The sequence below is a fragment of the Sycon ciliatum genome, chromosome 1 (assembly GCF_964019385.1).
Source record: "Sycon ciliatum chromosome 1, ocSycCili1.1, whole genome shotgun sequence".
NCBI lineage: Eukaryota > Metazoa > Porifera > Calcarea > Leucosolenida > Sycettidae > Sycon > Sycon ciliatum.
The window spans coordinates 10,063,398-10,084,478 of record NC_088643.1 but is presented as its reverse complement, the minus strand read 5'-3'; the positions used below and the strand labels follow the sequence as shown (position 1 = coordinate 10,084,478).

Sequence of the window (21,081 nt, the reverse complement as noted above, 5' to 3'; positions counted from 1 at the left end):
AGGTGTTCTATCAACTAGTGCCATTATGACAACGGTAGCTGAATGATACATGTACATAAACCCGGGGTCATCATTTCAAGAACCTCTGGGTCTAAGCCCGAAGTAACATTCAACTACATGACTGTATACACCATCATGTATACACCATCTTCGTAGTAACTGAGTCTACCCCCCTCACCCACTACTGCCACTGTGACCACAATTGCGCACAAACAGAGGACCTTAGAGGACCTACTTCTAACTACAGTGCTGGCCAAAGAAATCCAACCTTATGAATAAAATTGCACCGGGCGCTACGCAGCCCTAGTAGTAAACATACTGGACCGGTCTGTGCTCTCGAACGCGCGCTACTTTATTAACGAGGTTGGATTTCTCTGGCCAGCACTGTACAAAATACACACATGCACACACAACACTGCTAGGCTTTCCACCACCACACTAGGTTTTGAAACCGAAGAGTGGCAAAATTCAGGGCCAGACTAGAAAATCTGGGGAGACCTGATGGTTTTTTAAAGCAAAACACAGCCAACACTCTGCAGCCTCACAGTCTCCGGCAGGTTTTTCCGAGCGCACAAAATTAAAAGTTGTTGAGGCACCACGAATACAGTCGGGCGTCACAGAACGTGGGACCCAGGAATGTACGTGTATACCTCTAGGTACACCACAGCCAATAACGTTTTAAAAAGAAACGCAGTGTCAATAGACTCGAGTCTCTGCTTTTCTGGAATACAGATTCTGCTACACACGTATTGCTCACTATCCAGTGGGATGTGCATCTAAGAAAGTGGTACAAAAAGTCAAGGAACTAAGCCTAAGGCCAGATTGCTGAAAGGTTTTGTATAACTGACGAGCCTGACCCCTTGGAAACAACAGCTGTGGATGCGTGGCTCTACTGTAATAAATGTACAGGTACACAAACAATTTGAATGCAGAAATAACAACAACAAACAGGGAGAGGTGTAGGAAAATATACTCGGCCCCTAGTGAATTTGCTTGTGTATTAGCTTGAAAACTTTGGGTACACTTGTTGAGAGACCTAACTGCATGCAGCTAAAATATGGAGTGCCGTTGTCACCGACGACTTTTCCAGTAAAGTTGCGGCTAACATCTTCTCAGGTATTCCCGGGTCTTTGCTAAGGCCGTAAGGGTGGATGATATCATGTGCGTCTTCTATTGCTGATGTCGCTACACTCGATGGTGGTGCTGATGTACTGATTGTGGTGGAAGATATTGAGATGCCGTATGTCTCGAACCTTTTCGCTAGGTCTCCGCGGCCATCGCGCAAGAGGGTCGGGAGCACCACAACTGCAACGCCACAGATCCAAGGATCGATTCTCGGACAAAACATTCTTCAGATTGCCAAAGGTCCCCAGTGCTTGGCAATACTGGCCTGTGCAGCATGAACACACCACACATACGCCCACACACCATGTACCATGTAAACGCCCGTTGCAGGAGAAGCACGCAAATCTGCAAATGAATTGGATGTGCACCCACAGATTTTCTCGTATAGGAACAATAGCTGATCTGAATCTGAATAAAACAGATCAAGACTAGTGCCAGATAACAGTCTAATCCGCACAAGGCAACTGGCGCAGCCATGTGAATCTCGAGCAAAATGGACAAACATGTCCCCAATTATCAGCAAACGGGTGTGCGTTACAGGATTGGCCTGGCAACTTCAAACAGGCACAATCCACTAACGTGGTGCCCCGTCAACTTCAACGGGAACACACCGATACAAACACAGCCCCACAACAGCAAAACGGGAACGCCGTTACAAATATGGTGCCCTGGCAACTTAACGGGAACGCACCAACACAAGCTGGCCTGGCACCTTCAAACAGGCACAACTGACAAAACACGGCATCCGGCAACAGCAAATGGGTAGGTACACCGTTACAAGAACAGTCCATCGCACCAAAATGCTGCTGCCACAACATTATAGCAGCAGCACGCCAGACATGCATACATGGCATTCCCAAAAGCAGATACCTGGAGTCAAATTCATCCATCACACTGTTTGTTAGGGCTGAATTTTCCAGTGACAATAGGAAATCCCGCCTAAGGCTCATGTGATGAGATCTGTACACCAACTCAGGGTATATTCTAGGACGAATTTCCAACCGGTTACGGTACAATGAAGAGTCGGGGGGTCCCCCTCCGGAAATAGTTTTCAAAATACAACCCAAATATGGCACTCGACAGCAATTTAACAGATTTCTTGGTGCTGGAGTGTCGCGCGGAGCTGTTGGACTGTAGCAACGCCGTTGCTACAGCTCGATGACGTGGTTCGACCGTACAAACCGTACAAACTCGTGACCCTAGTACCAGCCCACGCGGCTTCGCTGGAAGTATCCATCCAGAAAAAAGCGTATGACCATTCACAGCTCCATTCACCCACAGAAAAGTACGGGCGGTTGGAACTGATTTGTAACTTTTCAACCGGTCGCCAACTATTTCAACCGGTCGAAAACCGGTTGGGGCGGTTCTAGAAAATTCCCTGCAACTATAGTCACAGTATCAATGCACATTAGTAGAGCATAAGAACTCACTTGCGCTCATACCCTGTCACGTAGAGATGCTACTCTACGTGTACTGTTCCGATGTCCATTGGGGTGGTATGCCGGCCACTTGCCAGATGTAGAGCTTTTAAGCCGTACTTTGCCACCGTCTGCTTGCCGTATCACCACCTCACTTGCAACTCTGGATTCCAGGACTGTCGCTCCAACAATGGGCATGGAGCAGGAGCTAACCTGATAACAGTTGAGAGCGTGACAGAGTATCTTATTTAAATAAGGCCGAGTAAGGTGGATCCCTTTGGCAAAAGTGAACACAGGCTTGGTGCTACAGGCATGGGCTGTCATGTACCGGAATAGCCAATACCGGGCATGTTTGGTCGACAGTAGATGGAACTGCGACGGCTCCACCGTATATGGCCGCGTCTTAGTGACCTTCAGGCGCAACGTGACCAAGTCAGGTGCGAGACTCCCAGCCTCCCACACAAATACTCTTTGGCTGTCAAACGAGTGAATACTAGTAGATGATGCTAAATACTCGCTGGCAAACAATAAGCCATACAAGGCCAGTAGTATACTTACCCACAGCATAGCCTGATCTACAATATGACTGATTGGATCGTTGTAAGTATTGCCGAAAATGGATTAAGTCGTCCACTAAAAGCTCTTTGAAACTCGGATGTTGAGCCAATATGGCAATAATAAAATTAATGTAGAAAGGAAAAGGACGTATGGATATGAGTGTAGAGTAACTGTCACTATATACTAAATACAGTCAGAAAGTGCAACAACCAGGCACTAAAACATTTGACGACCCGACTCCTGGCTTCAACACATCTCCGTAGTGTTAAGGAGAGACCAAAGAGGGAAAGGTAATACTGGTTTCGTCATCGTCCAGTAACAATCAACATTTCTTGTTCTTGTGGGACTGTAGCTTCAACTACTAGCTTGTGCTCATTTTCGTTGCGCTTACCTTCCCCTCTTTGGTCTCTCCTTTTAACCTTGAACCTTCCAAGTTGGAAGGCTGTTGGTTAGCGCTACGGAGATGTGTTGAAGCTAGGAGTCAGGTCGTCGAATGTCTCAGCACTCTGTCAGTTTTGTGCCTAGTTGTTGCATTTTTTTACTGTAGTAGCTAGTTACAGTGGTGGACAGTTACTCCTAACTCGTATCCATATGTCCTTTTCCTTTCTAATAAAAGCTCTATCCGCAAATATGCCGAGGTGGCTTGCCGTATCTCCCTCTATGCCATGCAACACAACTGTTGAGCGAGCAGCTTTTAGGCCAGCTCCATTGCACAACAGGTAATAGGCTACTAATAGCGTAACGCAGCTAGGTAAACACGAATCGATGAAAGAGGCAGACTTCTTAGAACAAAGAGACTAGTTGTGAAGGACACAACATTTTCAGCAGTCAGCAGTAGGAGAAATTGCTCTTAATTATGCAGCAATACTAGGCTTACACGTTTGTGTCATGCGTTCTGAGACGGAGTCCTTGACTAGCTCGTCACTGGCCGCACTCAGAGCAGCAGTCGTCACTACACATGGGTTGGGAAGCAATGGACAAAATTAACACTTGCCATGCACACATGCACTGCTTACCAGCTAAGTTAATATGTCATACTGTACTGCAGCAAGCAAGGAACTGGCAATACCTGCACCAGGCCTATCCACTGTGACCCATGCCATTGTGAATGAAAAGAGGCAGCATTTGACAGTATGAGCGGTGTGATGAACGGGAATGCATAATACAAGCCAGTCGAGCATTGGTACATGTACTTACGGACGCAAGTTGGCTGCACACCGCTCCACTGGCCGTTGATTTCACAAGTACACACGGCCGAGCCCATAAGGACATAGGGAGACTGCACACAAACGTGTTCGTGTTGCTGAACATCAAGCCGTTCACGGTCATTGAGCCCAGTGCCGGTGGTGACAGGACCTGGCAGTCGGTTTGACCTGCACAAGCACAGAGTGCACAGAGCACAGAGCACAGGCATTCAGTGCATGCATGTTTGGCCTAGGGGTGAAACGAGTGCCAAAATTGAGGACTCGAGTACTCTTTGAAAAACGAGCGAGTATTCGAGCGAGTACGAGTATTTTACTGACAACATAAAACAATGTACTGCACACACTCTCGTAACACTGAACGTATTACACCTGACACATGTAGTCTTGCATGCAGCCTAGTGCAGGAAATAGTCTGAACTACGTCTTTTGTTGGTAAGTAGGGACAAGTAATAATTTCACACTTGCATGGGTTATCAGTACTGGTCTGAGTAACAGACGTGCTTGATGTACAAGCATACAGTACACTGTGCATAAGATACTTGAGTATTTTGCGAAACGAGTCCTCACTCCTTTCGAATTTTCGAGCAAGCGGTCGAGTATTCGATATACTCGTTTCATCCCTAAAACGTTTGCGTATGTGTGCGTGGCACAGACATTGGTTTTGAATACATTGTAGTACACGCATTGTGTAAAGGAAATTGATGTGAAGACTGCCTCAACATGGCCATGCAAAGTAATAAAATAAATACAGCAGTGAATAGCGGTCAACAGTAGCTCTACATTTTGCTTGTAATAGAAGTCATTAGCGTCAGAGCAAGAAGAGGGACAAGACGAGTCAAGGGACAATCCGGAGGACGCAATATCATACGACCAACTGTTTGTTTCTACCAGCGTTATTGTACCGTCGACACAGCTCTGACGACGATATACTGGGCGAATGCCGCGGGGCCTCCCAGCGTGTCAACGGCAGTGGGTGATGGGCAGATAACAAGGTAGCTTGCGGACAACATTGGTGGCATGAAGCCTAGTGACTGCCAAGCGTCTTGGCGCGACGGGCGAGCAGTATAGTGTCATGCCCCAGGGGCTGCTGTGGCTGTCGACGTCGGCGGGTCTTGAGGTGCGTTCGCAGGCCTTTATGGCGCTCGGACAACTGCAATACTAGTACACAGACTCTCACTACTAGCTACATAGTACTCTGATTCTGGCACGTTATTTCTGCATTGAATAGTGATTGATTTTCCGCGCCGAATATCCGACGCTGCATGCATGTCCAATGCGCGTCAACAGTACTTCACACTTTCCTTTTCCCGCGTTATCACCTCAGCTATGCCAGTTTTGTATGTGGAAACCCCCTATATAATAGCAGTTTGGTCTATATTTTTAATCATTCAGTATCTACCTTCACTGATGAGCTATGTATTAGCGAAACAGCTGTCTGAAGGAGTTTATCAATATCGTCTACGGAAGTGTCCTCGCAATGATGATGGTTGTGTGCAGGAGGGTCTAGTCGGCTAAAGAGCGCAGTGTGGTGGTGGAGGTGACTCAACATTTTCTTCAATGGCCGAGAGCTCTGTCGCACCCTGTAATAATAATAGAAGTCATGGTACTACTATCAGTGCTGCTGGTGCTTACCTGGAGCTGGTGTGACCTTGCCTGGGCAGTACTGTGCATCAGAGCCATCAGCACAGTCGTACCAAACACCGTCGCAGCGCTGTGATGGCAGGATACAGCCACAGGCTGGAACGCAGGCAGGGCAGGTAGCCAGACTGGCACTGCAGTTGAATGGCTGGATACACGTACCCATACACACAACACACAAAGCAGTCAAGAGATGAAGAAAGTGTCTGCTCGGCACATCTTTTGTACAGTCAAGAGATATTAGCATATTTGGAGGAGGTGGTAGCCTAAAACAGGCTCGACAAAAGTTACCGGCTTATGCCAACAACTCAGTGTTCTGGTAGAGTAGACGGTTCGATACCGGAACGCCTTGACAGCCAAATTTGTATAGACCCAAACCGATCATCAGCGTTGATTTTTCACTCGAAATATGTTTGTGGAAGGAAACTGGCATGTTGAAGTTTGCTCTGGGGCCAGAGTCAATCGAACTGAGCCACTCCTTTGTGTTGACCCATTGCCTCCAAGTTGCCCAATTTTTCGCTTCAAAAAAGTTCAAATCAGAGGTGGCTCCAAACCGGACACGTTTTAGAGTGCACGTCAAATTCACTTTGGGTCTGAAATTAGCTAATTGCTATCGCTCCACGACAGCCAGTACAGAGTAACAATAAGCCTTGTGTGTGCTTCCATTAGTTTTGATTGGTATGCGGTGCTTTATTGGCAAGAGGCGAGCCGCTGTTTACCTGCGACAAGAAGTTGATTTTTCGAAAGTCGTAAAACTCAAGTCGCAGTGCGAAGCAACACGTCAAAAACTCACCTGCTTGGTATGGCGCGTCTGGTCATCGCAGAGCCATGAAATTTTGGCTCGGAGTATAACACATCGTAGTCTCACTGTGACATATGTTTTCTAATCAAAATACCAAGAGAGAAAGTGAATATTGAGTCCGTTCCGGTTTGTAACCTGTGTCCTATTTGAAACCGTCGCCTCTACCCGGTGAAACACCCTAACCATACACCTACAAGTATAACATATATCCTAAGGACTCAGGCTGAGATGCCCGACTGGTCCTGGGTCCTGTGATAAGCACGATCATCATTTGTGATGATGAAAAGTGGCAGGTAACACCCAGACTATTACATGCTCTGTAAATAGGAAAGATCAACGCCACCAGAATCTGCCTTCCTACAAGCCTGAAGCTTCTCTACACAAGAGGGATATATCGGCTCTCTTGAAATTCAACTTACGATTACATGAGGCAGCTGCCCCACTCCAGGAACCGTCAATCTGGCAGATGCGCACAATGCTTCCCTGCAGGTTGTATCCGGAATTTCAGCCGAAGACGACGCTGCCTCCAGCAGAATAGTTTGTGCCCTGGGAGTAGCCGTTGGTCGGTTTAGCTAGCGGTGTGCACACACCGGCTGTACACGTCACAGGCACGTACACACACAGGCACGTACACACACAGGCACACACACACAGGCACACACACACACACACACACACACACACACACACACCTTGACCTTGATACACAAGGATTCTTCATTATTTGCCACGTTTGAGCTGAGCTGCGATCATCGCGCTTTGTTGCAGTGTGCTAAAAAAAAACAAGAACAAAAAAACGGCCAAAAAAGTGGGGCGGCTAAGGCCGCCCCAGCCACCCCAGCTGTGCCGGCCTTGCATGCCTGGTGTACGGTCTGAAAGATGAAAGATGGAGCTCTTGTATACACGGGCCCGGAAAGTCTGCTTCGCCTGCTCGGCAGCAGCTTCGTAGTGGTGGTCAAGGGTCGAAGACCGACGGATACGGATCAACTCCCCAGTGAACACACCTTTGCCGATACTACAGGGGTGGTTACTACCGACAAGCAGATACAGGAAACGATTGGTGACCTTGAAATGAGGCTTCACCGCCATGTATCCCTTACTACGGAAAACTGTGGTGTCCAGGAAATCAATGCCATCATGTGCCAGTTCATGCGCAAACTCGAGGGCCGAACACTTATTAATCCTGTCTAAAGCGCGCTGAACTTGACCTTCGCAACCATGCAATGAAACAAAAATGTCACTGATAAAGCGTCTATAAACCTGAACCTCTAAACCCTCCCCCTCTAAGATCGGCAAAATGTACCGATTCTCCAAATACAGCATAACAATGTCGGCATAGACCACTGCTGCAGGCGAACCCATGGCAGTCCCTTGGATCTGCGGAAACAAATCGTTATCTTACACGAACCCGTTAGTCTTCCGAATGACTGACATCAAGGAAGTCACTGCTGTTGTTAACCGTGTACGAAGGGCCGGGGGCATCCACCTTGTATACCTGTGTGTGATATACCACGACAATGCCACGTGACCGAGCTCGTTGGGGATGCTGGTGTAAAGGCTGGTCACATCTATACTAAAAATAAATGATCGTCCCGCACAGGCAAACCTTCTACCAAGTTGATGAAATCCGTAGTTCAGGCCAGAACAGTACTTTCCTCACGTACATACAGGTTCAGTAGAAAGTCAATGAACTTAGTGGGATAGTAGCCAGGACTATTCAGACTAACAATAGGCCTAACCTTCAGGGCACAGGGCTTATGTGTTTTGATAAGTCTCCTGAAAACGGGCATACGCCCCCGGTGCGACTAAGAACAGTGACATATAAAATGGTCATACGATGCCCGATGCGATGCCTAGTCATGGTGAGTAAACAATTGACTCGGGTCGCAAACACGAAGTCTCAACACAGCCTTGAGCCTGTTGGTTGCCATCGGCAGTCTAGCCACATGTTCATCTAGCCCCTCAGGAAAAAAACAGTCATTTATAATGTTGGGCATTGTGATGCTGGGCACGACCTATATCATCATAGTGAGATCCGTCCAGGACTACTATCACAATAGACTGCCTTTGAATATGCCCGAGTCTGATCGCGTTCTAATTCCCAAACTATGTGCTGCATGTGTACACTCCGCCTATGGTTAGTCTACTCCAGAACAACGCCTGGAGAGGTTCATTGGGGGCATGATGTCCCCCACCCCATCCCCCTTGCCCCCTGCACCTGAAGTACCGGTATTGCCCCTCCCCCCCCCCCCCAAATAAAGTACAGGACACAGATGGAGCACTGGGGAGCACGTAGCAGTAGGCAAGTTGACGATGCCAGTGCAGACACACCTCACCTCGGTCACCACACTGGCACAGTCATATGGTCTCTAAGGAACATAGCTACCAGAGAACACACAGAATGGGAGTATATAGTGCTATCCCGGAGGATAGACAACCTCCTATACAAAAATATCTACTGATAGAGTTCTGTGTAGACCCTATGTGCACATATGTGTGGATGAGTACTGGTAAACGGACAGCTAACCCTAGTCTAAGTAAAATAAATGTAGAATGTAGACCCTGGGCAAAAAAATAAGTAAATAAAAATAATAGCAACACATGAGGGAACTCGGATGGAGAGCCAAGGATTAAAATTAAAAAAGAGGACCATAAGTTTACGAGGTATCCGTTTTTTCCAACACTAACGGGTATAAACGTGATGCAGGTAAGCATCAGGTCGTTGAATGTCATGATCTCATCAGTCAGTTTTTGTGCTGATTGTTGCACATTTTTGACTCAACAGTATTCTGCATATAACCGTTAGTGTTGGACAAAACGGATAACTTGTAAACATGAGGGAACACTCATCCTTACCCAAGTCCCAACGTCAGCACTCGGCGCCGCTCCGAACCAAGTGGAACATTGGAGAGATCGTCCATCAGCTCCTCTCTCGTCCTGCGATCAAATCGCCTAATGCTAAAACACAAGAAGATAGGAAAGGCAAGTAGAATAAATAAATCAATAAAATAATAAACAACAATACAAGTTTGAACAGCTGCAAACGTAATGGACGATCCGAACAAGACCAATGATATACCGTAATGTCGCGTGCATAAGCCGGATTTGTGCATAAGCCTGTCTCGTGTAGAAGCATGAAATCTGCAACAGCTTTTCGCGTACAAGCCTGTCGCATGCATAAGCCGGGCCAGTACACGAGACGCGCCACGTGTCGCGTGCGTAAGCCGGGCTACTACGCAAGACTGGTGAGCGCGCCTTTTACATGTTCATGTTTGCATGGTACCGTACACTTGCGAAAAAAAGAAAAAAAATCCCGTTGGAAAATGTTGGTTTTGACGTCCAAAAGTCAGCAGTTTGCGCATACAAGCCTGGTCATTGAGTGGTGCTTGTCATATAAGCCTGTCTCGTGTATAAGCCTGTCTTGTGTACAAGCCTGACTCCATCACCGGCTTATAGGCATATAAGCCCCGGCTAATGCACGCGACATTACGGTACCTAGAAATTCTAGAAGGCACTAGGAAACATCCATACCTGCTCAAACTGAAGAGGACAACATAGAAAAAGGTAAAAGAGGGCACTACTCAAGTGTTCCTGGGATAGCTATGGTCTTTGCTATGCTATTGATTTGCAGTCTGATTCATCTGAAAAACGAAGTTTCAACTTTCAAGCATTTAATTTACAGTCCTACCCTCGTTAGTATGACATCGGTTGCAAGACAAACCTCATTAGCAGACAACGATCCAAAATCCCATGAATCATTAGCAGTCGTACATGCAAGTCCGGATAAGAGATTATTCGTTTGTAGACCAAATTCGTTATAACGTCCCCTCCAGCTGTCCTACAGGTTTGAATTCTCATTACAAGAAAAAGCGGATGGCCGAGGATAGCTCGATTGATATTTCATGTTGTCTTGTATCGGGGTCCGATGAAACATTGTCTGATAATGGGTTGTCTTGTACAGGGGTCTGGTGGAAAACACTGTCTAATAACAAGGAACCATCAGTTCTGATGTGGACACAATATGGATGATGCAAAGCAGCAGAAAAATGTACTCGTTATCAGACAAAAAAAGTTGATACCCCCAGGGTTGTCTCCTAACAAGGGTAGACCTACGAAATAGTGGTTGCGACTTCGGCGAAGATTGTTAGGAAAGGGTTTGCTTTCGACACTGGAGCTCACGCTATTCCGCCGCCTTGACTTTACACTTGACTGACTGACAGCTGCCACCCAGAGCACACGAAAAGTCCATCCAACCTTCCACTCGGAAAACCTGCAAGAAGGGACCACTCCCTGCTCAATACACAGTGTTTCGGGAAAATTTACCCTCGTCAGTCGAGTTTGAGTAGGCTGAGGAAGATTGTGCCTGAGAAGCACCATTTATATAGTGCTCTCCAGGTCCAAACATCACCAGGGATACAAACTTACAGAGACGCTCCGTTTGCAGCGCGACAAACACCTCGTGAGCACCAGTTAGCAGTGCGAGTCAGTGTCGCTCCTGGACAGTGAAAGCTGTATATTGACACAGAGAGAGAGAGCGGGGTAAAGAGAGAGAGAGAGAGAGAGAGAGAGAGAGAGAGAGAGAGAGAGAGAGAGAGAGAGAGAGAGAGAGAGAGACAGAGAGAGAGAGAGAGAGAGAGAGAGAGAGACAGAGAGAGGGAGAGAGAGAGAGAGAGGGAGAGAGAGACACACACACACACACACACACACAAACACACAGAGACAGACAGACAGACAGACAGACAGACAGACAGACAGACAGACAGACAGACAGAAGGAGAAAAGACAGAGATCCGGGATGTAACATCATCATGACATCGGCCGTTGCTGTGTATGTTGGATCCAAGGTAACGAAAAGACGACACATGGGCAATCTCCATGGTTCGAGTCGCGAGCGGCTCTAGATCGTCGTTAGAGGTGGGGGCCAGAAACCATGATTTTGGTTTGGGTGGGGGGGGGGGCACACGCACACACACACACACACGCACGCACGCACACACACACACACACACACACACACACACACACACACACACACACATGCATGCACACACACACACATATACACATACATACATACACACACACACACACACACACACACATACACACACACACACACACACACACACACCTTCCTTCCTTCTTCCACTGCCATGACTGGCTATGTGGCCCCATACGGGGCAGACCAGGAGACGTGTTGTCCACCGGGCGGGGAACGCCATACTCAGCGCGCGCGGGCCGCGCGAACAGCGTTACACTTGTGCGTCGCAATATCCTGTGGCCGACGAAAACTGCGCGCACAAGTGCCACAAATGAGGGGCTTCGCCACAGGCTCCATGCGGGACTGGACAATAGCGTCGACAGCGTCACGGCAGGTGACCCGCCATCCCTGTCGATCTTGGACGATGTCACCAAGCTGCTCCAGAGGAACGCCAACACACACACACACACACACACACACACACACACACAGACAAACACGGACACACACACATACACACATACTTTGTACCATGTATATGCCCGTCACAAGAAAAGCACGCAAAGTTGTGGAAGTCAGGTCTCGCTGGACCAACCAGAATGGAGCTGCTACGGGCCTGAGCACGCAGCTTCCCCCAAGTTGCAGAAGGCAATGCAGTGCTGCAAGTGGCAGGCAATCCTACGTGAAAAATTGGCACATACACCTCCATATTAATAATTCCAACGAGAGAGCTCAGTTGAAAGCTCAGGGCCCTCACTATCTTTTTTGCCTAGGTTATCATGCATTATGCGATAGGAATAAACAACAGTTTTATTCGGCTGAAATAAAGGATACCAATAGACCCCACTTGTACTTGGCTGAAATAAATTGTTCATCGTTGTTATATCATTTAGTTTTTCATTTCGATATCGCACAAATAAAGAGCGCTTGGGCTTGAAGGCTAGAGAGGGCTTGACCGCCCAGGAGCCCTCGCTATGCTTAATATTTGCCTAGGTCATCATGTGTGTTGTTCGAACTGATAGAAACGTCTTTGCAATACAAAAACATGTGCATGACAATCAAAACTTTAGTTCATAAACGCACATCGATACATAACTCAAAACTCAAACTCTCAGACAGGTACATTCTACCAAGTAAAAGTAAATATAATAATAGATTACGCTTTGGTACTAGCTTATTTCATTTTTTTCAAGCCCTGTTTCAACATGTGGCCAGCAGTCTTTGCCAGAATGGTACGGAACATCAACGGAATAGGGCCAGGCTGGTGCGTAACATGATGATGGCCCCGCACACCGAACAAGTTCGAGCATGAGAGCATGTATTTTCTCCTGCTGAATGGATGCCTGTGCAGCGGTCTCTAGCTGTCAACGCGTCTTGTCACGAAGGCGGTGAGTCTCCAAACGACGGGATATTTGCTCCGTCGTTTCTTGCTGTTGGCATAGCCTTTCGCAAGCACGGCGACTCTCGAGGCGGCGGGACCTCTCTTCTCCCTTCTTCTACTCTCTGTGTAGGCACTCCTGCCGACGCCGTCTGCTCAGAGCTTTAACACTGTCACCCCTGTCATTTTGCTCCTCCTCATAGTCCTCTTCTAATTATCTCAGCATTCTATTTATACAACAACTAGGACCATTAAAACACTGCAATCTACCCGATCCTTACATTCCCAGCCCATTAGTACCACATCCCTAAACTTTCGACCGATAGTGCGACACGTTCTATGGTCTTTTGAAATCAAACCGCAACCATTACAATAATGCGATCTAAACCATAATGAGCGTTAGCATGCTAACGCAAGTTAGCAGGCAGTCCAGCGAGCTGGCCCGACCTGCACGCATGCGCGAGTCACATGGTCATGCGCCCTCCAAGATCCTGTACAATGTCTCTTGCATGTCATTGCTGTTTTCGACTTTCGAGCATGCAACTTGCGGAACATGCGTTCCCAAACAATTTCCTCCACAATTGTGCTCGCCCCGGTGTATCTTGCTAAGCTCAATGTTAAAAGTGCATTCTGCCGAATTCCCGTCCGCCCGGAGGATTGGTCCTTGTCGATCCGCTGGCAGGATCAATACTTTTATGAGAGTGCCCTGCCCTTCAGACTGTATTACGCTCCAGTCCAGTTATATGGAACTCTGTCGCATCCGCCAGTGAATGGATTATGTGCTAGCAGTTCGCACTCACACGCCTATTGCATTACGGGGAATACCTCAACTAACGTTACTTCCTCAGTGCATGCTCTGGACTTGTGTTAGCTTGCCAGCAATTCGCTATTCTGCTCCGAGCATTTACATACTTCGATGTTTCTCTGGCCCCAGCAAAAGTGGAGGGTCCAGCTCAAGTCCTGACGTTATTGGCATCATCCTATTACTGGGAGTGCCTCGACTAACGTTTCTGTCTCCATGCCTGCTCTGAACTTGTGTTAGCTCGCCAGCAACTCGCTACTCGGCGCCGCGCGTTTACATACCTCGGTGTTTCTCTGGCGTCAGTAAAAGTGCTTCCTCAATGCATGCTCTGGATCTGTGTTAGCTCGCCAGCAACTCGCTACTCGGCGCCGCGCGTTTACATACCTCGGTGTTTTCTCTGGCGTCAGCGAAAGTGGAGGGTCCAGCCCACGTCCTGATGTTTATCGGCGTCATCCTGGACACCCGCCGCGCTAACATCAGTATGCCTATGGACGAACTTGCCGAGCTTCGTGATCTCCTTCGGGCCACTCTTCACACAGCTTCAACTACCCAATGTCAACTCGAGTCTCTTCTGGGAAAGCTCCCGTTTGCTACAAGAGTGATAGCCCCTGGATGCAAATTGCAGATTGTGGTCACTTGCCAACTGGTACCGGCAGCCGTGTTACCTGATCAAGCTCTCCAAAGAGTGCCTCAAAGATCTTTGCTGATGGCCTGAGCTCCTGGATTAGCGGAACGGCCGGTCCTTCTTCCTATACCCTACATGGACGCCGTCCCCCGACTTGCTGGTATTCATTGATGCAAGTGGTGCACTTGGCCGGTGCTCGTACAATTGTGACCGGGGATAGGGCAATGGACAGTCAATCAAGCAGAGCAGCAATCGCAAAGGGTTGTTTGCAATTGTGGCAGCCCGCAGCACCTGGGAAAACTAGCGGCATCAGCTGCGAATGCCAATCGATGGGCATTTACAGCAACTGCGAGGATATTGCTCATCAGTTGTGGCTTTGGCCTGGCGTTGTACACCGGCCACTCGTTTCGAATCAGCTGCGGGACTCGATATTCAGAGAGGCGGGAAGGTGGAAAGCGATGTCTGCCCGAGTAACATTCGGACGCCACCTGCAGCCAAAGTATGGGTGGCTGCGGCAATGGCCTCAGCCCATGATATCAAGTTCTGACAGTCTTTACCTAGCTTGCACCGCTTACAGATTGCACGGGTAGCTGCACTTTGTGATCCGCTCCGGGAGTGCCGATTTATGGAATATATGCTCTCAACTGGTTATGCATACCAATATATTTAGCATTTGGAGGCTCTACTCAGAGTCATTGGCGGCTCCATGCAGTCATTGGCGGCTCCATGCGGAGTCATTGGCGGCTCCATGCGGAGTCATTGGCGGCTCCATGCGGAGTCAATTTGGGGCTCCATGCGGGGTCATTCGGCGGCTCCATGCGGGGTCATTCGGCGGCTCCATGCAGAGTCATTCGGCGGCTCCATGCGAAGTCATTCGGTGGCCCCATGCGGAGTCATTTGCCGGCTCCAAGCAGTCATATGCCGGCTCAGCTGCGAGCCATCTAGTGGCTCCAAGCAGAGCCATCATACCAGTTGCTCGAATCGGCACTCCCAGCTTAATCCAAAACTCGGTTGCTCTGTTGTGAGGTGGGGGGATGCTAACCTAGGAATGGGTTTGCTCCCCACACTGGAGCTAGCGCTATTCCGCCGACTTGACACTTGACGGACTCACGACTGCCATCCAGAGTCGCCACCACTATTTCTAAACCATACGGCTAATTATTTTAGTTAGGTATCCACTTACCGGTACAGTAAAACCTGTGACTACCGACCACCCCTTGGTGCCAGCAAAAGCGGTCTTTAGTAGCAGGTGGTCTTAAGTTAGAGGTTTGCACCGCGTGACCATATGTGGATCCCATTATATGATATGTATGTCAAAATGCAGCTAATACGATTCCCCAGGACTTGCGCAATGTCAGAAAGACGGAGAGATGGAGAGAGAGAGAGAGAGAGAGAGAGAGAAGATTAATTTTTTGCAGACTTCAAATTCAGCTGCTACTTCTGAAGCCAGGAGTCAAACGTTCCCTGGGGAAATTTCGTTTCGCGCTGGGCTTCAAATTTGTTCATGCGATCAATCATACCGACTGTCCTTGTTGTGACTTCTGGATTGCTTGAACGCGATCCTTCAGCATCAGGACCTTGTGGTGCTGCTTTGTTTCTGGATTCCTTGATGCCATCGTCAATCCGTCTGTATGACTGGTGTGACAGAGCCGCCCAGTCTTCGTTTCTCCTCCGAGTAGTAACATCGATCAGAGAGCGCTTTCGATGCGCTCTCCAAGACGTTTCCTATCATGTTTTTTCTTGACAGCGCTTGAAATTTTGACAGGTGTAGTGCAGTCCACACCGACTCCACAGCCAAAATTACCTGCATTCATTTGTTCAGCTGTAGTATCGAAAGATTCTTTTCAGGACCATGGAAAATCAGTAAAATTTCAAGAAGGAGCTTCGAGCAACATTTGATTTCCTACATCGCGGTCGCTAGTTACGGGTCAAAAATTGTGTTTGGGACAGGAAAAGGCGGTCGCTGGTCGCGTTCAGAAGGTAGTCGCTAGTCACAGTGCATTTTGAATGTGAGACCTTCCGTGCCTGGCGAAGTGGTCGGTAGTACCAGGCTGGTCGCTAGTGACGGCGGTCTTTAGTTACAGGTTTTACTGTATATCCCTTACCGAAATTGTATTCTTGAACGCAATATTCTTCTTTCTTTTTCTTCTACTCCGTTCCATCAGCACTCGGCCGATGGCAGGAGATTGGTACCCACTGGGCTAGCATGCAGCAGCCAAAGCTGGGGCCTTTTCTTACTCCGTCAAACCCACTTCTTAAAACGAAACTGATGTGCATATTCACATTGCATGTTGTGAATGTCCCCATATTTGCCCCGACATCTTAGCTCGTACAGCGCTCCAGATACATCTATGCTACGGTGCGCACCGCATACTCGAATTACGGTACGGGACACATACGGGATACTGCACCAACCATGGCATGCCACGTGAACCACCCTACCAGACACCGTGACACGCACCGAATTACAGCGGTGTGGATACTGGCTAGCGCCAGATGCTACTAAAGTACAACTGAATAGCGTCTTTTGCATAGCTACGGGAATAATCTCATATCCCAAGTATTGCAGCTCTGCTAATAGAATAATTCTGGTTACTCCCACTCCATTTCTCTAGTGCTTATTTTTCTGAAAAAATATCATCTTTGGCACCAGAATGCTGCCACCAAGAGTACATTAACCAGAGTGTGCAGCCCAAAGAGAATCATCCCACGGCAAAGTTTATTGTTTAGGGCATAGAATCGCAGTAACAGGCTCACCTTTGCTGCATCTCACACCGCTTCACACGGTCATCTACTCTATCACCATGGTAATTTCTGTTGCACATTGCTGCTTGTTTAACAAAAACGTAGAAAACACACCGAATTTCCAGGTAATTACCATGGTGATACGGTACTTTAGCTTGAACCTATTGTATGACGGGTTTTCTATGATTGATAATGACCCAGAGAGAAACTAAACCGGTATCGAATTCCAGTCAGCGACGCAATTCTTCTGAGGTGTAAAGTGACTTCAGGAATATGTTGCAGAAAACTGCGATGCATGCTGATTATTTACTGTGCCCTATTGTGCACAATATACCAGGTGTGTTACTCAGGGATGAAGTAGATGCACACACGTGCCGGGCATCACGGCACAGGTTAGGTTTGCTACTAGCCGCTGCAGTGTACTTGTGGTCCGAACTTGCACTCTACTCAACTCTGCATACGCAAAGAGTGCTGGTGCCGAAATGAACCAGAAGGGTGCTGAGTGGGACGCAACAACACTGACTCTGTCTACCCATGTACACAGATATGATAGGGTATGCAGTACCTGCTCTAAGATTTAACACAAACCGGGTACACGTCTACCTGGCACAATTCCTGCAACACTGGGCCAGAGCCAGATGCGTTCAAGTGCGGCTACTGTGTGTCAGGGAGTCGTAAACTTACTTTCGACTTCCTGATGTACATGATTGTACATGTACATGTATGAACGTACTCGCACTGGGCACTCTGGCCGCACGCATCTGCACTCGTATGCAGCCTGTCAGTGGCGGTATACCCTCGAACGGTATAAAAAAGTATAGTACTCGACAGGACTTCCGACCGGGTCGCAGGTAACCCAGTGTTCTTTTTCCAAAAGGTCCAAGTACTCACAAACAGGGCCACTGACCCGGCTCTGGAGCAGACACTGGTAATCTAGGTCCAAGTTTGCTCGATTATGTTCTGACGCTTCATGTGCTTTCATAGCCAAGGTTTCTCACTTTCTTCGCAAGCTCTTTTAGTCTTGAGAGTTGACAACTGCTTATGGTTGTGTTGGCAGAAAATATGTCAGCTAATCTGACAACCGTCCAACCCCATTTTACTGGTAAGTAGTCAGCGAGTGGCTTTGATGGGGCCATACAGTACTAGAGGGGAAGTTACGCGGCATATTTGTGCTTCCTTTTTGAAAACACGTTCTCGCTCGAAGGGTTTCTAAACTTTATCCCTGCGCTCATTGATGGAGTTCATCGATGGAGTTGCCAGCGGCACTCTACAGAAGAACAATGTTGTCAAGTTTTTTATGAAAAATTGTCAAACATTTTCAAATTGCTATAAGTTTGGTTAGGGCCGGGTTCCACTGCGGCTCCGCAGCTCCGCTGCTCCACGGTACTTGGCTGCATGCAGCAGAGCGGCGCGGTTCCAGTGACACTCGCCATTCACGGTACCGCGATCGTGCTCGACGTTTTTTTTATGACATTTAGCCTGCCTGCGCGCGCGTGAAATCCAAAAAAAATCCTCGTGTTCTGGCCTGTGCAACGAATTAAAATTCCCCCGAATAAAACAATTAAGTGCGGGAAACAATGCAAGCCGTGACCGCGGCTTGCATTTTTTTGTATCAAGCAGCGAAGCGAAAGCTGGTGATGAGCCGCGGCCTCGCTGGACCAGCTCGTAATGATGACGTTTCATGCCGTGAATGATGTGCGGCGGAGCGGCAGTGGAACCCAGCCCTTAGGCAAAGGAAATTTGTCATTAATTTGTTTATGCTGCATAGATGGAGAGCTGCACACTCTGGCTTATGGACTCTCGCCTACAGTGTAGTCGTACTGCTAGTGTACTGGCATTACAGAAGACACGAAAAACGAGAACATAATTATGGCGAGAAAGTAATTACTGGCTAAGAATTGCCCTAAGACTTACCGCTTCTCAGTGCTCCATACCAGGAAGTAGTACACTACCTACTCCCTGCTCCATACGAGTGTTCTCTCCTCATTCTCTGCATCCTTTACCTCAGGAGTCTCGTCCATTTAGCGGCTCAAATGCTTGAGCTCCGGATAGCGGAAAATAGCTCGTCGTCCATTAGCGGCTCTAATAGTACCTGGTCTGAAGTGTCGCAGTCTAGCACAACTATGATTTTTTCCAGGAGGGTAAGGGTTGCAAACCCAAAGAGACCCTAAGCTTCGTCTATCAAACAAAACAATTGCCCTAAAAAATGGAAGAGGAAAAGAGTGAGCGAGCTGGTCTAAGCGCGCTACTTTTCAAAAAATAGAAGCTGAAAGCCATCAAAGTCAAAGCATTCTGGCTAGCGCGTTTGTGTATGTCACGAGCGCTAGCGCGCTAGTCGCAGCAAACGCTCGCAGGCCAGAGTTAGCGCTATTTGGGCTGTTTGCCGCACGCGGCAGCTGGATGGATCACGTGATCCAAGCTGACAAATAAGGTCCGATGGTTCAGCTACATTGAGCCACAAGCTTTTCGAAAGTCGTAAAACTCAAGTCGCAGTGCGAAGCAACACGTCAAAAACTCACCTGCTTGGTATGGCGCTTCTGGTCATCGCAGAGCCATGGAATTTTGGCGCTGAGTAAAACACATCGTAGTCTCACTGTGACATACGTTTTCTAATCAACATACCAAGAGAGAAAGTGAATATTGAGACCGTTCCGGTTTGCAACCTATGTCCTATTTGAAACCGTCGCCTCTACTGCCAGAAGCTGGATTCTGGAAGCACTGACTCTGTGGACCAGGGCCGGGGGAGGGGACTCTGAGGTTTGTTTGTTTGTTTGTTTGTTTGTATTTATTTTGATTCGCAAGTTCAAACGGGCATAGACCCAATAACATGAAAGCGAATATGAAAATCATAATGAGAATGAGAATTCAAATACTTTGATCTTCAACGTAGAGTCAGCGGTACATCAGAGGGAGATCGGGTACAACAGAAAAAGAACAGAAAAAAATCAGATTTCGCTTGTCGACATCTACAGGGCGCAGGTATAGGGGATTACCTGCGTGCGAAACTGCCGAGCGTGATGGATGGCACGGATGTCGCTGGGGAGGGCATTCCATAATACAGCACCCTTGCAAGCAAAGCGCCCCCGCCCCGCAACCGAACGGGAAACTGGCACGCACAGGCCCATGGCAGATTGGAGCCGAGTAGGGCCGGGTGCAGCGGGGGTTAGCAGGGCTTGCAACTCTGGACTTGCCAGTGCATAACGACAGCGCCACACCAGGTATGCTAGCTTCTGGTTGCATCCCAACCGATCGCGAGTGGCCATGCCTGTAGTGTAGGTGGGCCTTGCGATGTGGGACGACAACAGCTCACTGATGACTCCAGAACGGATTCGAAATATCACGAGTCGGAACTTGCATTCAACAACTCGTTCCATTACTGGGCAGACACCCAGCCTGGACTGGTGTACAGGGAAGAGTGTGGGCTCTGTGTTTCTGTCTCTCTCTCTCTGTGTCTTTCTCTCTCTGTGTCTCTGTGTGTGTGTGTGTGTGTGTGTGTGTGTGTGTGTGTGTGTGTCTCTCTCTCTCTCTCTCTCTCTCTCTCTCTCTCTCTCTCTCTCTCTCTCTCTCTCTCTCTCTCTCTCTCTCTCTCTCTCTCTCTCTCTCTCTCTCTCTCTCTCTCCCTCTCTCCCTCTCTCCCTCCCTCCCTCCCTCCCTCCCTCCCTCCCGTCGTCGTCGTCGTCGTCGTCGTCGTCGTCGTCGTCGTCGTCGTCGTCGTCGTCGTCGTCGTCGTCGTCGTCGTCGTCGTCGTCGTCGTCGTCGTCGTCGTCGTCGTCGTCGTCGTCGTCGTCGTCGTCGTCGTCGTTG

General features: G+C 48.4%; 2 protein-coding genes across 4 annotated transcripts in view; both read right to left on the bottom strand.

The window, feature by feature from the left end:
* Positions 1–450: 450 nt before the first annotated feature.
* On the bottom strand, positions 451–18,306 carry LOC135812730 (uncharacterized). 3 transcript variants are annotated; one of them, XM_065325992.1, is made up of 9 exons: positions 17,290–18,306; positions 11,878–12,162; positions 11,172–11,255; positions 9,603–9,704; positions 5,939–6,092; positions 4,299–4,474; positions 3,979–4,053; positions 2,556–2,751; positions 451–1,390 (listed from the first exon to the last, which is right to left on the bottom strand). In XM_065325992.1, the coding sequence occupies exons 1-6, from the start codon at positions 17,355–17,357 to the stop codon at positions 4,427–4,429; spliced, it is 741 nt and encodes a 246-aa protein (XP_065182064.1). In that variant the 5' UTR covers positions 17,358–18,306; the 3' UTR covers positions 451–1,390; positions 2,556–2,751; positions 3,979–4,053; positions 4,299–4,426. The 3 variants fall into 3 exon arrangements, 2 of the variants coding, with proteins under 2 accessions (XP_065182064.1, XP_065182059.1); XM_065325987.1 differs by having other exon boundaries at positions 454–1,390; positions 2,556–2,756; XR_010552952.1 differs by lacking the exons at positions 3,979–4,053; positions 4,299–4,474; positions 5,939–6,092; ... (2 more) ...; positions 11,878–12,162; positions 17,290–18,306 and adding an exon at positions 3,102–3,672 and having other exon boundaries at positions 500–1,390; positions 2,556–2,756.
* Positions 18,307–19,867: 1,561 nt separating this feature from the next.
* Positions 19,868–21,081, bottom strand: part of LOC135810100 (uncharacterized) — an 11,904-nt gene continuing 10,690 nt past the window's right edge. Inside the window, exon 7 of the mRNA XM_065323600.1 lies at positions 19,868–19,886. Within this exon, the coding sequence (XP_065179672.1) occupies positions 19,868–19,886 (19 nt within the window). The remainder of the gene's footprint in view (positions 19,887–21,081) is intronic.